We start from the raw sequence: 12,540 nt of genomic DNA on the forward strand, positions 1-12,540 counted from the left end.
GGCTGGCTCTGTGATCCTCTTACCCTTCCCAGAAGGTGAGGAAGCGAGAGCCAGTGGGGCTGGATGAACCCTGGGACCCCTGGCCTGAGGGCTAGGCAGCTATTCCAGCCTCCCCTGGTCCAAGTCCAACCCCACTGGCGCCAGCGGGCCCGGCATGGCCCTGGGAGGGAGTGGGTGCCCGTGGCCCCACAGCCCGTTCCTAGTCCACAGGGTTTCCTACCCCACAGCCCTTCTGGAGCAAAGCTGAACCCGAGGTGGCCGAGTGGCTGTCTCCTTGCTTTATTTGATCATAAAAATGATACAGACCTTGCCGTAAAAGTCAATCAATTCAGCAAAGTAAGAACCACCTCAATCCTGCCACTTCTACTGTTTTGGTCAGCAACCTTCCTACACACACGCGCGCGCGTGCACACACACACACACACACACTCTCTCTCTCTCTCTCTCTCTCTCTCTGTCTCTCTTTAGTAGCCGTGCTGTTCTACAGCCTGCTTTTAAGAAGAAAAGAGCTGATGTTTACAAGCTGTATGACCAGCGAGCCCTCCCTGCAGCCGTGTGGCCCGGGGTTCTGGGCTGGGCGGTGTGGCAGCAGGGACTCACAGGGAGGCGGCGGCACCCTTCTGCTCCTCAACCACCGCTGTGGGGGACTCCCCAGGCCAACAAGCAGTGCATTCACCACATGCTCTTCAATAAAACATAACTTAGCACAGAGTTGGATTTTTTTGTGGGGGTGTGTGTGGCCTTTGAGGGATCACTTGCTGAGCTTGGGGGAGGCGGCGTAGGTGAGAGAGAGAACACGTGTGTGCGCGTACACACACGCACCCACTCCGCACGTTGGGGGAGATCCCGAGCCCAGGGGGCTGCACCAGGGGCTCCAAATAGACCCTCCAGGCAACAGTGACCTCCCACCGGGGAGCGGTAGGGACTGTTGGCATCACTCAGGCAGACACGCCATCTCTCTGGGGCGTCATCAGAGCATGTCAGCAGCCCCAGGGCCTGCCCATTTCCCCTTCTTGGCCAGTGGGATTGGTCTGCTCCTGTCGCCTGTGACCCTGAAAGGCGCCACAGTCTCTCCCTGGACAAGCAAAGGCCCACTGCCTGTCTGCTGGCGTCCAGCTCACCTGCTCTGGTCTTTCCTGACCATGCGGTCGGGGCAATTTTTCTAACACTCACATCAGATCATAGCTCTCTCCTGCTTCAGCAGTGTCCCTGGGCACAAGTCCATGCCTCTCAGCCGGGACCATGTGGACCCACTTCTCTACTTCCCCCAGCTTGTCCTGAGCCTGGGGAGTCCCCCTAACGGGCTGTGCACTGTCATACCTCCAGCCCTCACCTCTGTGGTTTCCTGTGGCCCCCTCTTCTTGTTCTGAGTTCTTCCTCATTCTTCAGGGCTCGAACTTCCCTTCTCGTGCCCCCCAGACTGGACTAGGCCTCCCCGGGGGCTCCCATGGCACCCCGAATCCTGCTTCTGTTCTCCTTTTCCTGGGGTGTGAGAGCCTTTGCCTCCCTCACTGACTGAAGCTTTCCGAGGGTCAGGGCCACGCGTGAGTCTCCGGGTTACAGGCAGCACAGGTTTGCGCAGTACGTGACCACAACGGTGCCCACGCCACTGCGGCATGCAGGGACCCGGTGTTTCCTTTATTGTGCGGATAAGAAACGGAGGCTCAGAGAAGCCATGGAGCACACAAAGGTCACTCACCTAGCGTGGCAGGCGCCGGCGGTGACAGAGGGACCGTAGTCCCTGCACTCTCAGTGCACGTGCAGTGAGTCGCAATGGGGCTCGCGTGGGCGACTTCTCTCTGGCACTGTTAAACCACAGCTGCCGCAGACGTTCACGCTTCTGTCTTGAGGTTAGAAGGGTTACAGCCTCCCGAGGGTCACGAGAGGCACAAGGCCCCTCGCTGGGGAGGCCCAAGGGTGCTGGGTATGGGCAGGACTCCAGCCAGAGGTCTCGGTTTCTGAGATGCACTTCCTTCCCAGCTGGGATTCAGTCTCATGGAGGTTCCTCAGACACTTCCTAAATTTGTGAAGGTCGGCTGGGTCAGGGTTCCCAGCTCTCCACCCTACCTTCCACTCCAGGGTTCACTGCTCTGGGTTCTGCCCCACGGAGAGAGTTCTCTCTGTGGGAGGCAGGGACCTGCATGCTCCGCTCTGACCCAGAGTTGGGCAAAGGGCCAGGGTCTGACCTTCGTGGGGCCTCAAGGCTCCTGGCAGGAACTGAGGACATGGGCTGGGACAGGCTGACGCCTGCGGCCTATGTGTGTGCCAGGCCCCGTGTGGGACCGAAAGGGACAGAGGCCCATGCAGGTGAACTCCAGCATCCTGAGTAGGCCTAGGGGCCATCTAAGTCACCGATGGTCGCCAGTGGTCACTGAACCCTCTGTGGGATGGTGGAACCATGTAGCTAAGCTGTGAGGACACCAAGACCCCAGCCTCAGGCCCTCATCCCTGCTTGAGGGATGCCTCCCCTCTCCAGGGTTCTGTGGACTCAAGTTTGGACTTCTGTCTAGCCTCTTATCCTGTCCTCTGTCCTCCCCCAACAATCGGGAGAACAAGGGCCCAGCAGCCACCCCAACCACGGGGGAGTCTCATTCCCTCTCCCTTCTCTCCCCCCAGCAGGGGACATGGGTCTGGCGAGGAAAGCCGATCTGGGGGTGGGAAGAATAGGAGAAGGAGTGCTTTTTGGAAAGTAGGAGCTTCTAAAGGCCAAGGGTGCTTGTCCTAGCAGCTCCAGTGGTGCCCTGCACAGCTGCAGACGCTGAGGCCAGGCCTCACAGCGAGAGGGCGTCTGGTCAGGGCTGGATTCCTCTGAGCACGTCCCACCAGCCGGCTTGTCCAAACCATCTATGAGGCCACGTGGGGGCTGTAGCAGCTGCACTGAGGGAGAAGTGGCCGCTGGAGCCTCCTGGGGACTCCACCCTACTCTCACAAAGGGCCCACAAGGCCACCGTCTCTCTGCCCAGATGTCTCTGGCAGGGTGGGAGCCCAAGGCTGGAGATGCATGGCGGCTGCTCAGAGTAGGAGAGACGGGGCTGGGGCTCTGGGAGAGCCTCCCAAGGGTAGGTGGGCCTCGGGGGCTGGGAGCAGCTCCAAGTCATAGGAGAAATAGTTTCTTAAGAAGAGCAAGGGGGCCTGGACCACAGCCTCCACTTCCTCTTCTCCTGTTCTGGAGAAAAACCGCAGCTCAGCTGTGCTGGTGATAATTCTGCGGCTGGATCCCTGGATCCTGCCCCCAGGGGTCTGATGTTTCAGCAGGTAGTGGCAGGTGGCCCCTGGGGCTTTGGATGGAAAAACGGGGTTGGGAGAGGAGGCTGGAGTCTATTGTCTAAACTGGAGCACTTTCAGGAATGAAAGGTAGTGGTCTTAATTACTACACCCGGACAGCAAAGACAAACTAGGGCTCTTCAGGGCGAACCAGGACGTACGTCACCCTACTTATCACCACTTCCTAGCTGTGCGGATTTGGGCAATTACATAACCTCTCTGAATTGTGGTTTCTGCATAAAAAAGGCTAATATCATGTGCCTGCCTCCCAGGGCTGTTGGGAGGGATTAAAGGAGTGAATTAAATTATGTGAAAATTCCTGCAACAGCCCTTGACAGAGTGGGTTTTGCGGGTTTGTTCTCCTCCTGTGAAGAAGTGGGGTCCCTGTCCTTAAAAGTAAGCAAGGACCTGTCGGCTTATTGGAGTCCTGGTGGTGGGAGAGCCTGGCGAGCATGTGTCAGATTCCAATCCTTCTTGTGTCCCCTATAGGGTTGATGGGGGAAGGTGGTAGAACCCCAGCCCCCAGCCCCCACCCTCAGGCCTTCCTGTACCTCGGGAGGGTGGCCCAGCAGAAGGTCCTAGGCTGGAACTCAGGTAGACTTGTCCCCCACCTCCCTTCCACGCCATGGCGATTTCTGTGCACACAAAGGCCCCAGCAGGGCCCGGTGGCTTTGCTGTCACTGGCTCTCTTTGGCTGCCAGGGGCACAAAAAGAGAAAAATGTCCATGTGCTTCTGTTGTCCTGAGACTGCTCCACGTGGATGCCATGCAGCCGCATTCCACCCCCAACCCCCCTCCCCCGTCCTCCAGCAGGGGGATCTGAGAAGGCTGGAGGCTGAAATGGAGGAGGAGGCCACTTATGTTTTCTATGCCTGTTCCTGGGGGCTGATGAATTGACCAGAGCCTGTTCCAACCCAGAATTTCTAAAGAGGTGGGTGTGGGGCCCTACTCTGCCACTGGACCCTGGGCTGGCTCCAGGTATCCAGGCCTCAGGTTCCTGATGTGAGGTGGGGTTAGGGTCAGATTTGGCTCCCTCTGCACCGCCCCTCTCTGCCCCCGCCCCCCTCCCGGCCCCGGAGGCCCCTGGAGATATCGAGCACTGCCGCAGACATAGTGGTCTCCAGGATCTGGACAAAAGAGGCCTCAGGAAAGGAACAAGTGAGGTTGGAGCCAGGAAGTGAACCAATGTCTCTGTGCAGAGGCCGTACCCCCATCCCCCAAAGCCGAAGCTGTCACAGGTGGAAGGATGTGACCTCCTGCCAGACGCCCTCGTGCGGCACCAAGATACTCGAGTCAGCGCTTACTGGAAAGATGGTTTCTTTGAAAATGTCAGGTCTGGAAGACATCTTGAGAGAGCAGGGCACAGGGCTCAGCAGACTGCTGTCTGGCCAGTCTCCTTGGTTCAGTGTGGAGCCGCAAGCCCCAGGTGGCAGTCAGGGAAGCAGGACATCGATGTGCAGCGATGGGCTGCCCCTCAGGGTGGGTGCAGGCTCCATGTCAGTACTGGGCCTCCAGGCAGGGCCACAAGGCTTCCAGCCAAATCCCACCTCAGGACTTTTGGCCCCGGGCGGGCCTCCTGTGCTCCATGCTCCTGAATGAGGTCCAGAAGAGAAGTGGGACGCCAAACAGGTCACCAAGGTTGCTGACAGCTAAGAAACAAGACGTCTCCAAAAATGAGATACGAAAGCTCCAAAAAGTGGTGCTAAAATCCCACGTTAAGACCTTCTGGCCCATCAGCCTATTTGCGGAAGGTCTTGAAAAGTGAGGCCTCCCTAATTTTAAACATAAACAGCTCCTATATTCCCACCAGTAGAATGTTTGACCATCCTTTTGTTGGCCCCAGATTTTGGGATATTATCCAGTGTTGACAACTTAAGAGGCAGAAAAATGGCATCTTACTGTTCTAATTTATATTTGTAACTGGGGAGTTTGGGCGTTTTTCACATATTTGTGGGCCATTTGTACTTCTTCTGGGAAGAGCCTGTCACAGCCTCTGTTCGTTTTTCTACCGAGCCGGTTTTCTTTCTTTCTTTTTTAATGATTGGTCTAGGTACTCTGTATTATGGATGTTAATTCTTCATCAGATATTTTTCTCTGTTTTCTCTGTCATTTGTCTTTTACTTTTGTTTATGTCAGCTTCTGCAGAGTTTTACAGCTTCACAGTGTCCCATGCATGTCTCTTCCTGCGGCTTCTGTGTTTCATGTCGTGCTTAGAATTTCTCTCGCTGAGATGATTCAGCTGCTGCTTCAGACGTTCTGAGAAACGACGGCCACAAGGCTTGCAGTGGCAGCAAATCATGCTTATTCAAAAGAAAACGTTTATTTTAAAAATAAGAACTGTCACCCCAAGCATTTATTTAAATATTAATAGTTAACGGGTAAAAATTATAAATGGTATAACAAAACTAACAGCTTTATATTCACAGATGGTGAGATGCTGACAAACAAGAAATAAGATCTATGTACACTGAAATTTGGTTGTTATGAAAATGCATATGAAGGCTTAAGAAACGGTCTATTTATAGGCTTTGGTGGAGCCATAATGCCCAGTTTCCTAGTGGCTCCTGATGCTGCTTGAGAACCAAGCACAGATGAACGGGGTCCAAATATGTTGGAGGCTTTACTTTTAGAAGATGTCCTTCTGCACGTGGTGGACCCCCTAAACGGTGACAAAGAAAAGAAAGTTAAAATGTTAAATAAAATCAGAAGTGAACAGTGTTCTTGCTCTCAACCTGCGCAGGGCTCTGATTCGTCTGCGATTTTCCTTGCTCTCCTGCGTCTCTGTGCATTTCCTGCCTGTAAAGCCCCTGTAAGTTTCCTTCACAATTTAAGGAATAAAGGACTGATGCCCTTTGCACAATTTTGTCCTCAATTTGCCTTCTTAAAATGGCAAGGGCTGTTTCTTAATTTTGGGACTTGAGACAGAGCCCCCTGTGCTTGCTCCCCAGCCACGCCATTCACGGCTGATAATCAAACCCCTCCCTCGGGACAAAAGAGCCCAGATCCACAGTCTTCAATCTATTCTGACCAAATAAAGGAAGGGACAATACCTTGACTTAAGGGCCCAGATGCCTGGATAATAGACACTGTGGAGTTAAGGAACTTGCCCGGCTGGGGAAGGAGGCAGATGCGGCTCCCCCGGGGAGGCGCTTGGGTCTGGCGAGTGTTGTCAGGGCCATGTCCCCGTGGTTTGTAACCCGGCTGAGTCCATACCCAGAGTTAATTCTGTAACGTCAGGGCCTGCAAGTGGCCTCCTGTCTCTGAATGTAGAAGCCAGGGTCTCAGGGCCACCCATCTGTGCTAAAGGTATTTTGCTGGGCCGGGGGAAGAGTGCTTTTCCAACATTTTAAAACTTTTGCTCGAGGGCAGTTTTACTGCAGAACTGGCAAAGATCTGCTATACCCAGCAGAGAAGCAGCCTTAAATTTCCCTACGCTGATTTCCTGCTGAGAAATTAAGCCCTGAGTGAAAACCTGCTGTTTATGTTGATTTACAGAATGAATCTGCCAACCTCGGTCTCTGCCTCACCCGAGCCATCCATTTCACGCCCACTCCCAGAGCCCAGTGCACAACTGGTTCATTGTGTTATTGGGAAGATGTGAAGCTTGGAGGGTGGGGTGGGGAGTTAAGGTCTCTGGCACAGAGCCACTGGTATTCTGGGGCTGCGCAGACTCTCAGCCAGGTGAGCAGCCTGGAAGCTGTGGGGACCGGTCACAGTGGTTCAGCAGGAAGGAGAATGAAGCCCGAGTACAAAGAGGCTGCTACAAGGATCCAAAAAAAAAAAAAAAGTTACAAAACTCCCTGGTTTTGGCCAGAAGGGATTAGAAAAGAATCCCATCATACACACGTAGGCTAATTAACACTAGCATTCAAATTGGTACTGGCTTTTGGAGAAGTGCGAGTTTTACTACTTCTTCCGAGTTGAGGTCCTAACCCACAGGGCCAAGTGCTTCACTCTTACAAACAGAAGCTGGAAAAACTGCAAAGGGAGCCAAGGGCAACGAACACTGAAATATGGTGTGCTTTGCTCGAACACGTAAGAATGGGAAGATCGTCATCATGTGTAAGGGATCTCCACGGGCAACGTGCAGAAATGAGAGCCCCCGGGCAGGCGTGGGTGAGCCAGAGGCCGGTCCTACCTGGGAAATTGAAACCCAGCTGGGAGAAGCCTCACACAAGCCTTTCCCAGGCCAGGCCTCAGCTTCCTCATCATAAACCCCAGGGGGCTGGACCAGATGCCTTTTAAATTCTCCTTTTACTTCGTGAGCTCCTGAGGAAATGAGTAGTTCCCAAAACAGAGGAATAAATGAGGAAAATAAGAAAATGTCCCCACTGAAGAACATCTGTTGGTCACTTGCGCACTAAAAACCACAAAATTAAACTAACATTTACTAATGCCTTTAATTTCTGTACCCTGGCAGAAGGATTAGCACATACAAGATGTTTGTTTATGGACTTAACAAGAAAATGACAATTTGGTAACATTTGCCTTCCTTTCTCTTCCCCCACTCAATTTTTGTTTTTTTATTACCCAGAAGGAAAAGAGGTAGAAAAACTGCAAAAGAAAAACACAACAGCTTGCAAAAGTTTACTGAGGACTTGCTTCCTTTTTCCTGTAAGCATCTCTGTTAGATGATGCGGTTACTGGGGGGCCACACTCTCCAGCCTGACGGGATGGTTCCGATCCTGCCAGACCTTGCTCACCTCCCAGGCAAGGGCAGTGCAATTATGAAGACATAAGGACAACACAGATCATCAGCCAGGACCTGACAGGGCCTCGTTCCCCCCGCCGGCGTGCAGGGAGCGCCTCAAAGCTGAGCATCCCAGCCCCGGGGCCAGGCAAATGTGGGAGAGGGGAGGTGGGAGCCATTTGCACAGCCCCTAGAGGCCTGGCTTAACTGACCTTTTGGGTTCCTCTTCTCTGCTACCCTGCACAGGGTGGGAGGTCAGTTCTCCCAGGTCTTAACAAGGGGCAGGGAGTTGGGGCAGGGACAGGCCCTGGAGGTGGAGGCCCACAGATACCGCAGCAACGAAAGCAGGTACTGATGGCGAGAACGATGGGGAAACAAAACCCTGTGTTTACTCACAGCTAGTATAGGATTTATAACATTTTAGGTGGAAAAGTCCCTCAAGAAAAGCAATTGTAAAGAAAAAAAATTTTTTTTTCAAAGGTAATGTCAAAACCGGAGACATGTTGGCAAAGTAGAAAACTTGACTGATAATCAACTTAGAAGTAGAGATTTTAAAAATCTGAAACAAATGTTTCTGTTTTGGATTCAGTCTTAATCATCACTCCATTAACTAGAGAGGCAACATTTAACAATGGCCTATTTTAATAAACGCTTCAAAGCGAGCCGGGCCGTTGCGCTGCTGTACTCTCCTCCCCGTGCACCCACCGCCCGCTGCCCGTGGGGCAGGACCTACCCTTTTGTCTTGGAGCCTCCAAAGCTGGTTCTCCTCCTCTTAGGCCTTTGGGAGGCTGACATCCTTTTCCTCTTTCTTTCGTTTTTGGTTTTATTTGCAAAGTAGTGAGAAGCTACGGGTGTTTCCTCATCAAACTCCTCGGGGGCGCTTCTGGTGGCTCTGCTGCTGCCTGGGCTTCTCCGCGGGGAACCGTCGGCAGCTACAAATGAACAGTGTGGACGTTTGTCCCTGATGCTGTGCCGGCTCAGGCGCTGGGAGCACCCATGTGGAGGAACACCATCAGCCGTGCAGTTGGGCTGACACCTAGCTGCTTTCCCAGAGGCCTCCGGCCACACGGGTTCAACAATTCCACAAGAATGGAATATTTTTTTACGTCAGAGCCCCAAAGTCCTCAATGGAAATTTACTTTTAAAGTAAGGGAGATCAGAATTTATTAAAGAAACCTGTGATACTCTTGCTCTCTCTTTTTTTTTTAAAGTAAGCTCTATGCCCAATGTGGGGCTTGAACTCACAATCCTGAGACCAAGAGTCACGTGTTCCACCACCTGAGCCAGCTGGGCGCCCCAGAAATTTGTGAAACTCTTTAACTTAACTAGAGACTTCAGGTTTAGCTCATGCTCTGTTGCGCATGGCCTGTGTCCCTGTTATTGTTTGGGCAGTTAACCCTGCTAAGCTCTTTGAAAAGCATAAAGTGCTATATAAAAGACAATTTTATTTACCATTTAACACATGCTGAAAAAAAAGCCCAATATAAGAGAAACATAACAAACTATGCGCCGCACCTCATCTCTGAGCAATAGTAATAAATGCGTGCAGTAGTAAATGCGTGCCAGAAAACCCTAGACCCTATTACGCTCTTCAAAGACAAAAAACACTTCCTCACGTTATGGTTGTGAACATTCACATACTGTATATGCAGGAAATGGGTCGGTATGAAAGCACTAGTTTGCAAAGAAGGTGGTAATTTCCGTAAGCACTGGCATCCTAAGGCACCTGAAAAGCCCGAAACCTCCCTATGGGTAACGGGGATCCCAGCTCCATTCTCCGAAGGAAGGCATTTCTGGGCTGGTCTGGCTCCCCCTCGGGCTCCCCTATTGCCTGGCAGGAAGGGTCCTAATCCATGGGACTCCTCGTCTGTCCCACACTGGTTCACACGGGGAGGCCGTGCAGCTCGGGCAAAGCTGTCATCCCGTCATCCTAGCTGTGGGCCTTGGAAATAAAAAGGCTGTGAAATGGGGTGTTGTGAGGACTGAATGATACAAAACAGGCAAAGCTCTTGGCACGGCGACTGTCCCTCAGTAAGTGGGAGCGATTGTCACCACACTGCGCAGTTTCCACAGAGCAGCCCGTCTTATGTGGGCAAGAACCCTCTTCCAAACAAGTTACTGCACTGAACAAATGTGAAGTTCCTACCGATATTCACAGCAAGGATCTTAATGGAATAATTACCACTCAGAGGAATTTATAAACACCCTACTTGTCAGCATTTTGTTAATGGGTAAAAAACGGAGAAGGAGGGGCAGAACTTGAAAGAAATGCTCACTCATTCCTCATTCTGCTTACCTTTCCCATCGGCCTTGGAAAGACACCCCTGCCCTTTGTTACAGAAACAGGAGACACACTGAACTTGGCTTGTCTGCTGCGTCTTACCGCATGGCAATATGCGGGAGGAGGGCAGGGGACCTCGCATCTCCTCCAAGATCTTTCTCTGTCTCCATCTTCTCAAAGTTACCGCTGACTACAGCTCAGTGATGAGGTTCACAAGGAGGGGCTACATGATGGGCCCACTGTAACCCTTGGGACTGTCTGCTAATGTGCTCCCTTGGGCAGATTCTTTCTGATAACGATGATTATCTAGCATTCCAATTGCACATTCATTTTCCCAAAACATTTAAACTCCACTGTTAAATTTTATCTTTAGACATGCTTGTCAGATAACATGTTCCTCCCGCAGATAAGGAAACCAAGCACAAAGAGGTTATTTGTAGTCTGCCAAGGATACCAGAGTCTACATGGGATTCCTTGGGCACTTGCCTTAACAGAACTCTAACTCCTGGGCCCAAAGGTCCTTCTCTGGGTCCTACTAGCAGGTCCAGTAACTGGCATTCCTGGGGGTGGGGGGGGGCTAAGCACCAGTGTCCTCTAAGAGGTGCCTGGCACAGCACCGGGGCTGCTCTGCACTTGAATGTCAGTGTGACAAGGTGGAGGAAGCATTAACACAACCCAGAAACCACAAAATTCTAATCCAGTGAGATGCATTGCTCAACATTAAAACGGGCCTTTAGAAAACAGAGTTAGCTGTATACCGAACCTGGCAATGTCCACTCGGAGTATTTCTGTAATATTGGAATCACTTCTGCACCGTATTTTTCCAGTTTATCTTCAGTAACACCATCAATTTGAAGCAAAACCTCAGGATCAGAAGATAAAGATTCTGTGCAGGGGCATAAAATTAGGAATTTAAATTACCACCCATAGAAAACCCACTGAATTCATGCTCATTCACTCATTCAGCCCATGCCTGTGAGGTGCCAGCTGACTGCAGGGCACCAAGCACCCGGGCCAATTTTCTGAAAGGCAGTTAGTGCCGGCAGAGGCGGCCGACAGGCCCTGAGGACAGGAGCCCATCCGGCAATTCCAGCAGCAGAGGCGCGTAAGTCAGGGCAGAGGGGGGCAGACACCGAAGGGCGCGGGGGTGGGGGCGACCAGAGGTGGGTACCTGTGCAACTTGTCTCAGAGTTTAACCAGACTTTTCTCTCGCCTGCTGTTCTCACAACAAAGACTTGTCTATCTGCCACACTGATGCTCCCTGTTTTCAGAGAATGCCCGCATTTGTATTTCCAGCTCCAACTGCTCCCCGGCACTCCAGACATGGCTATCCTCTTCCATAGGCCATAATTGAATTCTTACTCCGCCCCTGACCCAGACCCGTGCTTCCTCCAGTCTCTCCGCATGTGGGGTGTAACAAGTATTGGGACTTGAACAAGTGGGCCATTAAGAGTCCTCTGCATACAGACGGCCCATCAGTCTTGTAGCCAGACAAGCTAGTCATTTGAAAGATCGCTCTGGCTGCCGCCTGGAAAATGAACTGTCAGGGAGAGAGGAGACTGGGAGCCTGGTGGGAACCCCTGTGGGAGCAGGCAAGGATGCCATGAACTACAACGTGGCAGCGGACTTGGACGGAACAGAGAGATCCAGATACATTTCAGAGGCTGGGTCTGGAGGATTTTTGATGCTGTGGCTCTGAGGAGTGAGGAAGTGATAATTCCTACTATTTGAGCAAAGAAAGGGCAGGTCTCAAACCTGTGATTTTCGCATCATTTCTATGTTTAGAGGAAAAGGGACAAACCTGTGGGACAGACCGGCGGGTTTATGGGGTTAATGGGAGACGAAGTTGGAAACGCAAGCAGAAATCTCTCTCTCTTCGAGAAAGCTGCTGGAGTTTTAGTGGACTTTGTGGAAGATTAAAATGTGTCTCCTGTTCATATCTGGAGTTAGAGACCAGGCAAGGAACTCACTAATCACCTAGGAACAAAACGCTGTATTTCATTGATTCTAAGAAACACACTTTTTCTACACTGCCATTCCTGAGGTCAAGATGCGCCTGACAGGTGCTGCTGGCCTAACGGCCACCACCACTTGTGTGTGTGAGGCCTAGTCGCGGCCGTCCATGCTGCAGGCACGTCGGCAGTGTAACAGCCACGCTGGTGGGAGTTTAACTGCCACACGAAATGTTCGTCAGAAGATGAGACTGTGAGAGTGCTGGACAGTGACCGTGATGCAGAAAAGCGTAGGGTCATGGGGAATAGATGTGGCACGAATAAAGCAGACACCTGCCTTTGAGGAAGAAGCCG

General features: G+C 52.0%; 1 protein-coding gene across 1 annotated transcript in view; it reads right to left on the bottom strand.

The window, feature by feature from the left end:
* Nucleotides 1-5,599: 5,599 nt before the first annotated feature.
* Nucleotides 5,600-12,540, bottom strand: part of BLM (BLM RecQ like helicase) — a 61,054-nt gene continuing 54,113 nt past the window's right edge. The window contains exons 19-21 of the mRNA XM_008687794.2: nt 10,998-11,120; nt 8,687-8,885; nt 5,600-5,922 (exon numbers count right to left, since the gene is read on the bottom strand). Coding sequence (XP_008686016.1) covers nt 5,745-5,922; nt 8,687-8,885; nt 10,998-11,120 — 500 coding nt within the window. The 3' untranslated portion in view covers nt 5,600-5,744. The remainder of the gene's footprint in view (nt 5,923-8,686; nt 8,886-10,997; nt 11,121-12,540) is intronic.

This window comes from Ursus maritimus, unplaced genomic scaffold (genome assembly GCF_017311325.1).
Source record: "Ursus maritimus isolate PB19 unplaced genomic scaffold, ASM1731132v1 scaffold_27, whole genome shotgun sequence".
Taxonomy (NCBI): domain Eukaryota; kingdom Metazoa; phylum Chordata; class Mammalia; order Carnivora; family Ursidae; genus Ursus; species Ursus maritimus.